At 40.3% G+C, this 17,153-nt stretch overlaps 1 protein-coding gene across 2 annotated transcripts in view; it reads right to left on the bottom strand.

Moving 5' to 3' along the window:
* Positions 1 to 3,794: 3,794 nt before the first annotated feature.
* Cntnap2 (contactin associated protein like 2) overlaps positions 3,795 to 17,153 on the bottom strand; it is a 2,102,194-nt gene continuing 2,088,835 nt past the window's right edge. For both annotated transcript variants that reach the window (XM_029535530.1, XM_021190269.2), the window contains 2 exons: positions 6,580 to 6,660; positions 3,795 to 4,953 (listed from right to left, as the gene is read on the bottom strand). In XM_029535530.1, the coding sequence (XP_029391390.1) occupies positions 4,754 to 4,953; positions 6,580 to 6,660 (281 nt within the window). In that variant the 3' untranslated portion in view covers positions 3,795 to 4,753. The remainder of the gene's footprint in view (positions 4,954 to 6,579; positions 6,661 to 17,153) is intronic.

The raw sequence follows: 17,153 nt of genomic DNA, 5'->3' as shown, positions 1-17,153 counted from the left end.
TGTACTGTAGAGGAGGCACAAGGCCTCCAGGCTACATGAAAATGCCTTTTTCCCCCTTGTGTATACTGTGAGCCACAAGTTGGGCCCATGTGAGGATTCAGAGATTTACAATTAATTTCCAGTTTCTCTAGGTTTCCATTGGGTTCTGCTTCCCTATGTTGGCAGCCTAGCTTCCTGGAGGTCTCTGATTCAAAATTCAGCAGTGGTTCAGCAGTACCCCATAAGTCTCCATGTTTGTGTGCATGGCTACTTTGTTTGCATAGTGCCTTTTAAATGCAGCTTGCAGCTACAAGTCAACTCAGTCTTTATTTGAGGTTCCTTTAACTTTGGACTTTATATTTGGGCTTCAAAGTGCTCCACAGTCAAGAATCCATTGTGCTCATAATTGTCTTTCAAAGTAGGTAAAGCAGTCCCATTTACACACTAGAGAAGGATGGGCAGAAGTTCTTGAGTATGGCCAGGGTCACATAGCAAGTCGAGGATGGAGAAAGGGTAGGGATTCATTCTAATTTTTAGTGTGTGTGTGTGTGTGTGTGTGTAGGGGATCAGAGGACTACTCTTGGGAGTCAGTTCTTTCCTTCCACTCTAGGTAAGATCCATGGATTGCGTTTACATGGTCAGATTTGCATGGCAAGTGCTTTTACCTACGGAGTCATCTTGGTGGCCTGAGATTCTTTTTGCTTGTTCTTTTGAGATGGAGTTTTACTGTTGCCCAGGCTGGCTTTGAACCCATATATAGCTGAGGCTGGCCTTAAATTTCTGACTTCTTGGCTATAAACGCTGGGATTATAGATGTGTGTCTCCGTGCCTATATACATGTTGAGATCTATCAGCTAACTCACGGGGTCACACTCACCAAAACATTATCTAAAAAAGATGCCCTTTGTTTTTAGCCAAAAATGAGTGAGATGCGTGGTTGCTTTTCCTCACTTATTTCAGGATCAGGTCGCTCATCAGGAAGAGCACTTCAGAAACTGATATTGGTTGAATAAGTCAAACTCATAAATGTTCCTTTCCTTTTTTTAAGTGCTTAAAATTACAGAATAATAATAATAATAATAATAATAAAAAGAGTTCACAGCAGGCATTGTTTATAAGCATGAGATGTAAAAGGACTATTAACACTCCCCCGAAGAGAAGGGTGCAGCAAGGAGAGGAGAAAAAAGAACAAATTGAGAGATCAAAGAGAACAGATCTTACTGTAGAAGTTAGTGTGTCTTCCAACACTACCTTAACTCTGGTACAGTTGGAGCCAGAACCTGTTGGCTTCTCTCTGCAGTACTTTTTGCTGTACAGGCCTTTGTCTGTCCCTGGTGCTCTCCTAAGCTGTCCAACCACTTAGTCTACTCACTGCTCATGCTGACTCTGCCTCTGCTGCCTTTGAACTCCTGCTCCTATGGGGAGGGATGCTTTCTCATCTAATGCAGAGAAATAGGATGATTTCTAACAAAAGTCCTCTAAACTCTTGTTCCCCAGATCTTTAATAAAATAAATTCATAAACCTCCCCATTTTTGAACAGTAGGTAGACAGCAGTGTGGAAATATACTCTTACATATTAAGAAGGCCCAGGGAAAATTCAGCCACAAAATAATTTTGATGTCCTGAATTAGCTTCTATGAAATCCAGAGAATATGCTATTTTGGGAATATAGAGTGCCACTCATTTTGCATTCATTTGGAGTCTTTCATTTTTAGCTTCTTGAAAAACAGAGATATTTGTTTAAATGCAGAGCAAGTTTCATCCATGCACAAGCCTCAGTCAGCCACTAATGTTCTCTGAAGCTTCATTTATTTAGAACATTTTTTGAGATTTGTCTCATTAGACAGCTCAAGGCTGGCTGGAACTTGCTATTTAGCTCAGGCTGACCTTGAACTCATTTCCCTCCTGTCCCAGTCTCTCAAATGCTAGGATTACAGGCACGCACTAGTGTGTCTTATTCCTTTGGTACAGTGTCTTGGGTGTTTTGTTTGGTTTATGTATTGTTATTGCTTACAGGGCTTTCCATTAGTCTGTGCTTGGTGGATGATACACTGGATATAAGATGCTGAGATGGTAGTGGAGAAGAACAGAATAGGATCAGGCAAGTCTGGGTTACATCATGACTATTGAAGCAATGTCATGCCAAACTGTCAAGGGAAGAACTGGAATAGAGAATTGCTTTCTTTTTCTTCAAATGAGCAATTATTTCCCATTCATAACAGAACACTCATGCCTGTCATACACAGATGTGACTGACTTGGTTAAGGTCATTCCAAGAAGAAGTTAAGACTTTAGCAATTAATGTAGCTACTTACTACTGTACCCACCTTTGTGTGTCCTGTTTGTCAGCCATACTGTAACTGCTTAGGAGAAGCTGCGTCAGTGGATCTCTTGGGTGTCTTAACCGATGGCACCATTCAGTGCCCTAGCCTTGCTAATATGTGAGAGATGGGCTGGCCCTCAATCTTTGTCTTTTGTGGCAGACACAAGGGAAGGGAAGAGTGAGGAGAAGGACAGGGTGAGAACACTTTAACACTGGGGCTATCCTTGATGATTTTTCTTGCTAATCATTTTGGGGAAGAGAAGTGCTGGGATGAGGCACAAGGAACACAGCTATCTCAGGAAGTGCCAGAAGGCATGCATTTCCATCTGACAGTATTTGTCAGGTGCAAAAGTAATGCCTGTAGAATAAGTTGTTTTTAAATCAGAAACAATTTCAAGCCATAATGGTAAACATTTCCTTTTTCAATTTGAAATTATGGAGACGACTGCACTATGGTCAGGTATCTTGATGAAATAAAATGTCCTTTGGCCTCAAATGTGCTCTCATAAGTAAATGCTACCATTGTTCTCACAGTTCGTTCTGTTACATACCTTTCCATTTAATCTGTTTTATGAAAGAATGAGCAAGGCTTGACAATCCAGGGTATTCATGGAACTGTTTGAGGTCTGCTTGCAATTAAAAAGAGTCTCAGGATTCCCTTTTATTCTGTTTTCTTGATTGGGGGGGCACTTGCCTCCCCTTGCATCCTTTTGGAGCCCGTTATAAACTTGTGCAAAGAGAAGCTTGGGATAAAGTTTTCTGTTATTCAGGAAATTGAGATCCTCTAATAAGTTAAGCATTTGGAGAACCTTGAAAGTGTCTGAGTAAAATCCCAACTAAGTAGAAATATGTAGCTTATTAAGACAGACCACGAGAAAAATAGCATCAATACTACTTTAACCTCACTGTCCTTCTAAGAGGAGAAAGAAAGAATCATCACATTTAATTCCTCAAAATGTTGGAGCCTACAAAATTTTTAAAAAGAGGTTTTTAAGTATAAGAGGCCCGGCATATTACAATTATAAATGGCATCCATTCAAGAGAGAACTTTTGTGTAATTAAAAAAATAAATTGATTAAATTCTTTTTGGGTGTTCCAATAGGAAGAATTGCTCCCATTTACTTACACAAAGCCTATTTTTACATAAAATCAAGAAAAATTTTTGGAGCAAACTTCCCAAGATTCCTGATTACCCTAAGATGTGTTATTTACTAGACAATTATGTTCTCTTGAAGAGAAGCCGTAATTGATGATCAGGTTGATGGTGACTTCGGATTCTAATGTGTCTGTCACAGGTCTCTGTATCATGATAGAGTTCCTGTGATAAAGTTGGTTTAAAATATGGCAGTGTCTCCCACAGGATTCCAGAATAACAGCAGCTGCAAGTTGGCTTTATTGAATTGTGCCATCTGGAGGATGCTATCTGCTAGGATTTTATCACAGCAGTGTAAAAACTCGAAGTTTAAAGCAAAATAAGAAAAGCACACTAACTTATGCATTCACTAGAAAGTGTCCATATTTTTGTTATAAATATAAAAGAAACAGAGCAAAGAAGACATTCCCTTTGGCTCTAATCCCCCATGGAGGCATAGACACATACAATCCAATATGTTGTAGTTAAAACAGAGGCGAAATCCTATAGCAGTTGGTCACCACAGTATTATAGCTGATAGTTACAGATATCAAACAGGTCTAAGACTACATACATGGGACATCAGCGTGTAGAAGTCAATAAAAACAAAAGCAATAAGCCCAATATGCATTTATTAGCTGGATTCTTGGGTGCTTGACTCCACTTGGGCTGGTTCCATTGCTGCAGGACAGGCCACTCACTCTCCCTTCCCTGGCTGAGGCCAGACAGGAACCTTCATAAAACTGGCCTAGACTGAGGTGTTATTGACGAAGACTGGACAAATAGGCACTTTGCCCCTTTTCTCATTTCCATTTTATGGGACACCAAAAGAAATATTATGTGGACACAAGCTAGTTGCTACAACAGCCCATTAAAAGTCGACTAAATGCAAATGAAAGAGAATGTCGGAGGCTGTATGGATGTGTATCAGTTTTTCTTGAGAAAAAAAAAAATCCACGATCTAAGGGCTCTTAAAAATGTAGAAAACTTGCCCTGTTACCACGGGTTTTTAGAACACCTCTAAACACACACAAAATAAGACAGATAGTACCTACAAAGTTCAACTGTTGCTTAAACTCTAAAAGCATTTTTGTATTATTTTGTTTTGATACGGAAGGGGGGCGGGAACTCAGCTATAAAGAAATATTAAAAAGTATATTTTGTGTGGCCATCAGTCTTAAGAATATTGGGTTGCTTGCCTTCCCCAGCTTGTGCTGATAGTGTAAGCGTGTGCTCAGGGGTATGACGCGGGGTGCTCTGTCCCTCCCCCTCCTCCCTTAACTCCTCCCTCCCTATCCCATGGCTGAAAAGCCACCCCTCAAATGAGCCACTCCTTTTTGCTCTCGTCAATGGTCTCTGTGAAGTTGGGGTCGTTATTCATGATGGCAGCATCTGCGCTCTCGGCTGACTCAGCTCCCTTGGCCTCGTTGGTGTGGTAGGTGCCCTTGTGACGGAACATGTACCGGATGAGGAAGACCAGGGTGCAGAGGATGGTGAAAATCACCACAGCAATGACCCCTAGGGAGACCAGAGAAGTCAGAGGTTAGACAAGCCTTGTCCACGTCCCAGATTTTCTCACCATTGCCTCAATCCCAGCTCCCTTGGATGTGACTCTTTCCCAGTGATAGTTACGAGGATAGCAGAAGTAACATATGGCTTCTGTCTGCTTCCAGACACAAAGGGGTTAACAGGAGGAATCAGAAGTGACTTGTCCTCTTGCCCAGAAGGAATAAGCAACCTTTCACAATGACAAAGTATTCAAGAAGAGGTAAGCATTCCAAATGTGGACCCATCTGATAGAACTTCAAAACAACAAAGTGAGAACTGACAGAATCAGAGGAAGAATCAGACCCATCTGTAACCACAGCTAGACACTGCGGGCCTCTTTTGCTTTGTAATAGAAAGAACCACTAAACAGAAAATCAATAAGAATGTACAACATGGAGTTGGGTTTGTTAACAAAATGTAGATTGTGAAAAAAATATGATGTCTGTCTGACAAAGGATTTGTATACAGCATACAAGCTCTTTCTAATCAATAGTGAGAAACAAAACAAGTAATTAAGGAGGTGGAGAAAGATTTCAAGACAGCTCACAAAATATATACACATGACAATAAACATATGAATAGACACTCAGCATCACTAGTGATGAGATTATCACACATCAAAAAGCACAGTGACATCGCGACTCATCTACCAGAGTGGTAAGTAAGAAGGCTGACAGCAGTGAGAGTTGGTGAGATTGTGGAGCACCTGGCCTTTTAGATATTGATCATAGGACTGTGAGGTGGTTGGATAATTTGGAAAGCTGCATGTTAATGTCTTACAAAGCTAAAGATCTACTTATTTTAATATCTTAGAGATTGAATTTCTAGGAATTATCAAAGAAAAATGGATACTTATGTCCACCTAAGATGTGTGCAAGATTTTTCATAGTAGTTTTACTCATAATAACCCAAATATGGAGACAATCTAGGTAAGTAGATAGGACAAAGAACAACATATTCATTCAATAAAATGCAACTTGTCAAGAGAAAGAAATGCTATTGATAGGCAAAACAGTGTGGACAGATCTAAAAAAAAAATTATGCAATGAAAAGGAAGACAAATTTTATACCAGTTATTGAAACCCTGGAGGAGCAAAAGGATTAGATGGGGTTTAAAAGAAAGTGATTATAAAAGCAGCTGAGAAGTCTTTTTAGGATGATGTGTTCTGTATGTTGTGGTGGTGGATATGAATGTCTGAACTTAATAGTCACTGACCTGTGTCATGCATAGGTTCATACGATGAGTTTATCTTTAAAAAAGCCAAAACTAATAAGGATAGGGACCTTGATGAGACTATAATTGAACCTGGGATAATGTCATTTAGCTACCCTTTTAAATATATTTTATTTATGCATATGTGTTTGTCTGTGCATGAGTATGGGCATATGCATGTGGGTGCCTATGGAGGATTCCCTGGAGCTAGAGTTACGGGCAGTTGTGGGCAGTCTGATATGGAATCTGGGTACTGAACTTGGGTCCGTCTGGAAGAACAGTATCTACTCTTAACTGCTAAGCCATCTCTCCAGCCCCATTTGTTTTAAATTGCTTTTTCCAGGTGAGTAGCTGCTAGAAAGTCTGTCCTATGTCCTACATACCTCCAATGATAGCTGAGTTTCTGTTGACTCCATTTCTTATAGCTTGGCCTTGTCCCGGGTTGTATGGGAAATCAGCGCTGGCTGTGGAGAAAGACAGACAGAGGGAAGTACAAGAGTCACACGCACCAAGGCATTTCATACGTACGCGTTCACACAGCTCTTTGACACTGTTCACTTCTACAAATGAAATTTCTACCGTGTCAGATGGCCCCAACCTTGCTACTGTCTTGTAATACCCAAAATGAATTCAAGTGGGTCACCAGGCCAGAGGTAGTCACTATGCAAACCAACCAATACTTGCCACACCAATTAGAATAAGCCAGTTACCCTGTTGCTCAAATCAGCCCTTTACAAAGGTATAAAAAGTGTGTTCTTTCTTTGTTCTGGGTCTCTCCTCGAGCCTGCATGCTGAGAGGGGAGTCCCCAACATGTTGGATCAATAAAAATTCTCATGCAGTGTTCAGCAATGGCGGTCTCTGTGGTCTTTGTGAGTGAGGGTCTTTTGACAAACTCCCAACAGCCTCCCACAAACATTCAAGAAACCCCCATCCCCATTTTTGCTATTTCTTTTTGTGTAAGTTCCAATGCTATATGGCTCATTTACGGGCAATGTTAGAGAATCTTAGAATGTTCTGAGGCAGCTGGTCCCTGATCTGATGATAAATGTATGATTAGAATAGTCACGCCTTTAATCCCAGTTCTCGGGAGGCAGAGGCAGGCAGATTTCTGAGTTCAAGGTCAACCTGGTCTACAAAGTGAGTTCCAGGACAGCCAGGGCTATACAGAGAAACCCTGTCTCAAAAAACAAAAAACAAAAAACAAAACAAAACAAAACAAAAAAAAAGAATAGTTATCTTAGGGTGTTCCCCAGTGGTTGCTTTCAAGACAGTGAGTCCAGAGACATTCAAGCACTGGATGTAATTTGGGAGAATATGACCTTGATAATCCTCCTGTATGATTTAAACAGTCTCTAAATTGCTGATAATACTCTATGGACTTTAATGACATTTTCTAAGCCACTTTACTGTACATTTGTTGTTGTTGATTTTTTTTGTTTTTGTTTTTGTCTCAGGGTTTTTCTGTGTAATACCCCTTGCTGTCCTGGACTCAATTTGTAGACCAGTCTGGCCTCAAAGTCACAGAGATCTGCTTGTCTCTGCCTTCCGAGTGCTGGGATTAAAGGCATGCACCACTTGGCCCAGTATAGAACATTTTAGTAGGGACTGTTTTGTTGTTGGTGGTGGTTTTTTTTTTTTTTTTTTTTTTTTTATTAAGACAGTAGATATGCTTCTGTCATTTCCTTTTTTTTTTTTTTTTTTTTTTTTTTTTTTTTGTTTATTTGCAGTTCTTTTAATCCAAACCCACAGGACCTACAGACACAGAAACAGAGGGCTTGTTTTCTCTTGTTCTGCTGAGATCTGTCTTCCACCCACTTATATTCCATACATTATGAACAGTTTGGGTTTATATGCTGATGAGACTTTTACAGCACCCATTATTTGTTTAAAAGTAATTGCTTCTTTAATATTTAGTATGGCTTTAATAAAGCACTAGACCCTTCAGGAATGTGTAACAGGCTTAAAGTTCAGAAACACTGAGAGGAATGTTAATGGCTTAATTTTCTATTTCTTTTCTGTTAAAAAAAATCAGAACAAAATTTATATGTTTCTCAAAGATGAATTCCATGTAGCACTCCAAAGACAAATAGATTCTGAAAAACCTTTCTCAGGTCAGTTGAACATCTATAGTTAGTAATCCATACAAGCAAATTTTGTTTCTTTTTGGCAGGACTGGGTATAAAACCTATGACCTTGTACCTGCCAAGCAAGGTTCTGCCATTGATCTACATTCCCAGACCCTTCCAGCCCACAGATAAATTTGCAAGGGTTGGGCTTCCACTTGAGCAGTTCAAGCAGACTATCTCCCTATGGATCTAACTTTTCCTCCAGTAGATGGAGCAGAGAACCAGACCAATGCCTGCTGGATGGTGCCAAGTCACTGTGAGAAACATTTCCAAGGTCTGTACTTGGTATGATAAACAGAGAGACCAGTGTTACGATTCAGGTAGAACCTTGCTAGGGACTCAGCTCAGAAGGCTAATTTATCCCTGGGTATAGACAGCTAAGAATCTTCAGGACAATGACAAAAAGAGTTAGAGACCTTTCTCTTCCCATTTCCTTAGAAATGTGTGGGTATAATGTGGAATTTCATATTTTCAACTAGCATGTGTGATTTAGTTTTTTTTTTTCCTCTTAGACCCATTTAAAAATTTTTAAAATTTGTTTTGTGTATGTGTGTATATGTGGACACAAGCATTCCAAGATGTACTGGTGGGGTTAGAGGACAACCTGCAAGAGTTGGTTCCTTCTTTCTACCAATGATTAAACTCAGGTGGCCAGCTTTGGCAACAAGTGACTTTACTCCCTGAGGTGTATCACTGGTCCCAGACTTGACAAGTTTACCTAGGATCAGAGAAAATTTTCTCTCTTGGACTTGTACATTACTGATCTTTTCAATCATCAGCATCATTCAAGCCTGCTGACTCCGTGAGCCATGATCTCTAACAAACATATGAGTGAAAGAGAATTTATTTCCAAATTCTCAGGATTTTTCAAACCCTCCCAAGTCTTTAATTGTGCATGCAAAAAGTACCTTTGATGTAATTTGATTATATTAACTGGCTTAATCCTAAGTCTAGATATCTTTGAAAATAATGCAGTTGGCTTCTTCTCCTAATGCTTTCCCCCCAGTTCCATCTCTCTTTAATATTTTTCTGGGATAGATAGCATTGGTTTAAGATTTCAAACCAAGAAGGCAAAGATCAACCATGTATAGGCTTATCACTCTGTGGTGGTTTGAATGAGAAATGTGCCCCATAGGCTCAGGTATTTGATCACTTGACGCCCCCATCCCCTCCCACCCACCAGTTAGTGGCACTATTTGGAGAAGTTATATAACTTTTAGGACATGAAGACTTGCTGGAGGAAGTACATCACTGGGTGTGGGCTTTGAGAGTTAATAGACTCATTCCAGTTCACTCTCTCTACTTCCTTCGTGCAGTTGAAGATGTGATTTTTCAGCTTCCTGTTCTGTCAGCCTGCTATTTTGGACTCTCCCTGTGCAACTGAAAGATGAAATCATCCTTTCTCTTGTGGGGAGTTGAGGAAACCTCCAGTGAATATATAAAGAATAAATGAAGCTCTGACTGAGTAGGTATTGTTGACAAGGTCATGCCCATGTTATGCCTCAAATCTACAGGAAATTGACAAAGTCTTCCTCCTGGGCCAGGCTCAGAGGATGGAAAAGCCTTTTCTCTGGTCCAGGTAAAGATGCTGCAATGTATACAAAAGCTAGCAACCACATGTTTCTTCCCCTAAATATTTACAGCCTGAAACTGCTAGCCTACAGACACCTTCTACCTAGACTACCTAATTCCTCCTCATGTGCTGTGTATTATAAATGTGCTGAGCTTATTCCCAGTTGCAGTGTAATTGGTGTCACTCCATCAGAGTGGCAGATGCAGGACCCACCTGACCCCACCTTCCTTCCTATGTTTGTTTTTCCTTTACTCCCTCGCAATCCCAGTCAAGTTTCTAGAACTAAGCTTTGCAGAATGTGGCATTCTTCCATAAACTGCCATGGCATTTTATCATGGCAACACAAATAACTAATATTGCCTGATATTAATCTGGTCACAAAATTATGTTATGTGAATAAAACCAGCCTACATAAAAACATAGTAGGAAAATAATCAGATTTTTTTTCTTTAAATCTGGGTCTTCTTTCTCAGAGAATTATTACTCTGTAGATATGGCACATCTATTCACTTACTAAATCTTTATAGAATATCTTCACCATATCAGATTCCATTCTGAGTATATACAGTGAACAATAAAATAGGCAAGACTGTATTAATGAGATTTTCCTGTCCCTAGTGGTCTAATTACATGCACCATCGAAGCCTTTGTTTATAGAGTGAAGATGCTAATTAAAAGTGTGGATGTGGTTTGAATTATGATCTCTATTTCTGGTGACTTGATTGAGGTTGCTTTGTAGCTTTTATACTGTTTGTCATGCAACTCATATGACAACGCTCAGTAAGATTTGGTTCATTCCTTGACACTGCCACTTTTCAAGGATGAAGTTTAGACCATCACTGTCCATCTTTTACACCTTCAGGTCTTTTGATGGTGTAATTACTCTTCTCCATATGCTATTTGGTCCATCTCCAGCCTGACTGGAATTAGAACCCAAGTCAATTTCAAAAGAAATAATCTTCCCACATTTGAGCCCTTTGAAAGCTAGGAAAGGCCAGGCAGGTGAGTTGCTTAAAGGCCCCATTTTTTAGATAGCTGAGTATAGGTTAGACCTATGACAGGAAAGGTCCTTTTAGGTGATGGAAATAAAAATTATGTTGGACATACTAAATTTGTTGTACCTATAGGACTCTCATGTGGGCCTTCCTTCTAGACATCCAGTGACTATGCAGATCATGTTTCTTGTCTTCTGACAAACATAAAACTTCTGACTTTCTCAAACAATATGAAATTTCAAAACACATTAAACATCACCCTAGAAATGTGGGGACAGCATGTAGGACTTCATACTGTGCTAGCATATGATTTAGTTCTTTCTCTCTTAGAGTTGATTTAAGATTTTTTATAGGACAAAAATTGCAAGGTAGTTTTGTTATCAGCCTACTATAACAACATTTGTTACCTGGTTAGCTCTAATAAAATGTTGTACACTTCAGGAATTTGTAATTCGTAATGTGGCAGATGAACTATGGCAAAATTTCTTTCTGCTTCAAAGCCTGTGGTGATGTGTCCTTGGCCTCAAAATTACTAAAATCACAGATGCTTAGACATATTGGTAAGCTCTTCTCATCTGTACGATTCCCCTCCAGCACTAAGGATGGAACCCAGGTCCTCATGTAAGCCAGGCAGATGTTCTACTACCATCCTACATCCCAACCCCTCTCTAGTTCCTTTGATAATACAGCTATAAATGGTGCCAGGAGTTTGGTAGAGGGAGAAGAGACACGAGATTACTCAGAAGAGTAAGAAGAGTGAAAGGACACTTGAAGCCTCCCAGGATTGCCACTGGTGTGAATCTGAGCTTCTTGTCTTGTGAAGGCCCTGTGAGCACAGAATGTCTCTCTGGCTTCTTTCCCTATGAGGCCACTTTTCCAACTCACTGTTCTGAATGCAATGGATTCCTAATGCTTCAGACTAGCTCATGAGAAAATACTCCCTGGTTTGTCTGGACATTTTGTTTGCCTTTCTCTTTCCCATCAAATTTTACTTCTTTTTTGAAGGAAGGTACCCATTTCTAATTAAGTGTCCAGGCCCCCTTTCAGTGGCTATAGTATTATTAATTCTTATCACTTCCCTTTCTTTCTATCTTTTATCCATGGGTTCTCATATATGTGCATTCATGTGTGTGCACATGTATGTGGAGGCCAGAGGACAATTTTGAATGCCATTCTTAAGGCACTATATTCCTTTAAACAATAAGTCTTTTTAAGCAGTCTTTCGTGGACCTGATTGGTTGGCCAGTAGCCAGGATGTACTTGTCTCTGCCTCTCCAGTGCTGGAATCAAAATCACATGCCATTTAAAAAAATGTGGATTTTGCAGATTAAACTCTGGTCTTTATGCTTATAAGTCAAGTATTTGATCCATTGAGCCTTCTCCCCAACCTCTTACTCCTTCTTATGTGGTAGATATCTTTTTAAAGGATAACTCTAGTTCAACCTTCTATTCTGATGAGTGATAATGTTGTATAATAAGGGATGAATGCATATTCATTGATGAGCATAATTAAAACCAGTCTGTGAAGGTTGTACAAACATCTGTGGAGCCTCTTTGTGTTGGATAGTTTAATGTCAACTTGACACGAGCTAAAGTCATCAGAGCAGAGGGAGCCGCAGTTAAGAAAATGCCTCTATAAGACTGGGCTGTGGACAAGCCTGTAGAACATTTTCTTAGTTAGTGATTGCTGAGGGAGGCTTAACTGGGGGTCTCATGGTCCTGGGTTCTATAAGAAAGCAGGCTGAGCAAGCCATCACAAGTAAGCCAGTAAGCAGCACCCGCTCCATGGCCTCTGCATCAGCTCCTGCCTCCGGGTTCCTGCCCTGCTTGAATTAATGCCCTCACTGCTTTTGATGATGAACTGTTATATGGAACTGTGAGTGAAAAAACCCTTTCCCTCTCAAGTTGCTTTTGGTCATGACCAAACAACCATCACTAACAACAACAGAAACCATAACTAAGACACTCTTCAATAACTCTTTCATGCAGATATATTTAAAAACTCAGCTGCTCACTCTCAAAGCATTAAAGCAAGGCAACAGTTTTAGTCTTTCTTTCACACAAATGAGGGAAATGAACATATTAAATAAAGAAAGCACATAAAAGATGCTGTATTCACTAAACCTTGGTTGTTAGAAACCAATTAGTGGAAAACCTTTGGGCCATTTAGAAATCCTTACAGAACCAAGGACATTCATAGTTATTTTTTCCTCTTTCTTTTCTTTCATGAGAACCCTGATTTTTATGTGTTTATTTTTAATTTAAGCCTGGTTATTCTAATGCATGTGAATGCTTACTCCCTTGTGGCAATGCTATTTTATTCTAGCAATCATAGCAATTGCTGCTTTGGTAGATGTAGTTCATTGTTACTGTCCTTTCCCCTGGGTACCAACATCTTAGAATAAGTATAGAGAAATGCAGTGACCAAGACACAAGCCTCAGATGTGGATGGTAAAGCTCATTCACGACATGTGTTCGAGTCTACTGCTGGCACACCTGTCCCCTTGCCTTCCAGCCCCCTGGGAGAGACAAACAATTTTAGTGGTGCTGAAATATCAGGGAGTCTATATCTTGAGAAACATTGTGAGCAAACCTAAACTTGGACTAGTAAAATAAAGAGATACTAATGAACCTCAGGGGCAGACTTACGTCCTGTAAATACATTCCATACTAAATACATTTCTCCTGGATCCCCGAATGATAGCACTTACGAAGTGTCCTCCTAAGACACTCATCTGTTGGAGGTTAATCCTATTTGGGGAGGTTCTGGAAACCTTAAGAGGTGAGACTCTAGCTGGAGGAAGCAGACCATTGCTACAGAATCCTTGGAGACATGTTAACAGTTCCTGGGCCCTTTCTACCCTCTCCTTGCTCCCTGGCTACCATGTGGAGAGCTGCTCTGTTGTGTCTAAGGCTTCCCACTGTGTTGGAATAACCATCTCAGATGGTGAGCAAAAGAATTCTTTCCTTCCTTGAGTTGTTTATGTCAGGTGTCTTGTCATAGAGCACACAATCACTACCACGTGATGACAACTACCAGGCAGGGAACCATTTCTGCTCTGATTTAATGTCTCACAGAAGTATGTGTATTTCTGTATATCTCTCCTGCATAGATTCTTTTCATCTGGTCATCTCCACTATTGTATTCATAGACCAATGCCCTCTTCTGCCCCCATGGATGCCAGGCATGAAAGTGGCACACAGATATACTCGTAGGCAAAACACTTATTCACACTGAAAAAAAAAAGTGACTGTACACATCTTTTATTTTTTTTCTTTCTCCAAATCAGAGCATGAGAGTCATTTGTCTGACAAAGGAAAATTCCACACAATGGCAGTAAGGGGTCAACCCTAAGAACTCTAAGCTGACACTGCAGACCAGAAACCCCCACAGCCTCCCAGTAGCAAATATCACCTCCCACCCCTGCTCCCCATGAGTCAAGACAACACAAAGAAAATGGTCATGGCTGTGCTTATGCAAGGCAAACATTGAAACTGGAAACTGGCTTTTGAATGCACTCGGAAGAACAGAATATTGAAAGGATATTTGAATTCTTTTCTCCAGTTTCTTATCGGTCTAGGTAAGTGGGTAGAGAGAATACAGAATAAGACAAAGACAATTTCAGTGGTTGTGGTTCTTACTGTTTCAAATAGGAAAGCCTGTAGACTTTAGGCTCAGAAACCAATTGCGAAAACCACACATTTAACTGCATATAAAAGAAAATTAAGATTATTTAACATAAAACTCCCCCAAGTGAAAGGCACTAAAAGCTTCAGGTTGTCATATGTCAGAAACAGAAAGAAAGAAAAAAATAAAGATTGGATTTGACATCACATAGAGAAAATGTCTCCATGGAAACCACTGGATCTTCAGCATTGAAAATGATAATCTGAGGCACTTCAACAAAACTGCTGCTATTAATTATAATTTAATTTAAATTGCAGTGTTATTTTGAGGCAGTGCCTAAGATAGAATGTGTGTGTGTGTGTGCGGCTGTGTGTGTGTGTCTGTGTGTGTCTGTGTGCGTGCGCGCGCGCGCGTGTGTGTGTGTGTGTGTGTGTGTGTGTGTGCGCGCGTCTGTGTGTGTGCGCCTTCTCGTTTTTCTCAGCCTCTTTGTCTCTTTTCTCTTCTCTTTCTGAGTTCTACAGAAGAAAGTGATTTCCCCAGTTAGTTTGTCTCGCTGACCGCTCCTGACTGTATTTTAAGCATGGCTAGAAAAGCAAATGGCTATTGGTAAAGATGCTGGAGACTTAGGCAGTCTGCCTTTCTTTGAAAGAGAATTCTGCTGTTCTCGCTGAGACATGGTCGGGCTCAGCAGGTTTTGCAGATAGACAATGTGTGGCCTTGCCAAGGGGATTCTGGGTATCATCTCCATCTTTATTTTCCACTTTCAGTTTCTGATGAAAGCTAGCTTACCAGAATTCCCCACTTAATATGGGGAAGAGATTTTTGAATTTTTGCCTTCTGACTTAAAAATTAGGCTCTACTAGTGTAGTCAAATTTTGTACCCAAAAGCAGAAATGAAGGCCACTTGCTTGACTGCCTAAGATCCCATGAGAAATAGAGGTTAATTAGGTATAAACAGAATAAATGAACTTGTAGCCTGCTATAATATGTCCCAATTATTTTTTAAAAATCTCATCTCTATATCAAAGGTCTGAATGAGCAATAAACTTTATTGTATTTGTTATATTTCTTCCTTCCATATATAACTGATTATAAATCAATCTTCATAATTACTATTTAATACTGTTGTGGACACTTGTAGAGTACAAATTGCTACTTTTATGCTTGGGTTTTAGTGATTCATTAGTCCCTAATGAATCTTATCTGTAATCTGTATCGGAGTAGGTGGCAATAAGGCCAGAGCTATGTGGCCATAGGTACTCAAGTCACCTGTAATCTCCTCATTTAGGGTACCTTCTAGGAATCTTACTGTGGTGATAAGCATAGAGAGGAGGGGGAAGGTATCAAGTTTAACATATATAAAAGAAGCCAGTTGGATATTACTCCTACTAGTTGTTGGTATTCTGTTTAAACTCCATTCCCACAGATACCTGGCAATAGCCAGGTATGCTCCTCCCCACAGTTACCTGGCAACAGCCAGGTAGGCGGCCCTATAAAAGGGGCTGCTTGGCCCCTCCTCTCTCTCTTATGTTCTTGCCTCTCTCTTGCCTCTTGCCCCCTTGCTCCCTGTTCCCTTCCCCCCTCTCTCCACGTGACCATGGCCGGCCTCCACTTCTCCATTCTCTCCTTCTCTCTGCCTCTGCCCCATGCCTTGAATAAACTCTATTCTATAGTATACCGGTGTGTGTCTGGTCTCTCAGAGGAAGGGATGCCTGGGCATGGGTTTGATGAGGCACCCCTTCCCCCACTCCCTGCCAGAACATATTCTTATAGCTCTTTATGTTTTTATGATCACAACACCAGTGTTACAGGAAAGATCAGAGCATGCTGTAGGAAAAGCTTAAAACTCCCAAGTGAGGGAAGAAGTTAGTGGTGTGTAAGTGGTCCATAATGGGTCATGATGCTCAGGCCTGGAGCTTTAGTTAGAGCTGTCTGGTACCTTTCTCATTCTTAGCAGACTATTTCTACATCTGACCATGGTCCAATTATTTGTTCCAGGACACAAAAGTCTGGGAGTCTCAGAAGATAGATGTCGTCTTGACTCAAATCCATGCTTATTACTATAGCTCTTGAACAAGGCTTGAGTATCTAGGTCAGAGAGCCCCAGAACCATGACTGTTAATAAAACTCCTGAAAAGAAGCTGTGTCTACAGAGACTGACTGATTAGAATTTCAGTACTGTGGAGAGACTGGGATGTTGCAGGTCCAGAGGCTAATTACCATATAATGGACTAGTTATAGCACCCCTTGAATAGCCATTCTTTGCCCAACTCTGTGTTGGAACTAAGAGCTTGTGACTAACAGAGATTTAAAAACAAAAAACAAAACAACCTTTTGGAATCTATTTACTTAGCAGACCACTAGCTTCCACCAACCCCAAAACTAAGAATTTCATCAGATGGGCTGGTGAGATGGCTCAGTGCTTAAGAACACTGGCTGCTTTTTCGGAGGTCCTGAGTTAAATTTCCCAGCAACCACATGGTGGCTCATCTATAAAGGGATCTGATGCCCTCTTTTGGCTTGTAGGTGTACATGCAGACAGAGCACTCTTACTTTAAAACAAATAAACAAACCATGGAACATGGGGTAACCTATCTGTCTGTTTTCTCTGGCCATTGTTACTCAAAATGACTT

The sequence above is a fragment of the Mus pahari genome, chromosome 2, assembly GCF_900095145.1.
Source record: "Mus pahari chromosome 2, PAHARI_EIJ_v1.1, whole genome shotgun sequence".
Taxonomy (NCBI): Eukaryota; Metazoa; Chordata; class Mammalia; order Rodentia; family Muridae; genus Mus; species Mus pahari.
The sequence above is the reverse complement of the archived record's forward strand: the minus strand, read 5'-3'. Positions and strand labels throughout refer to the sequence as shown.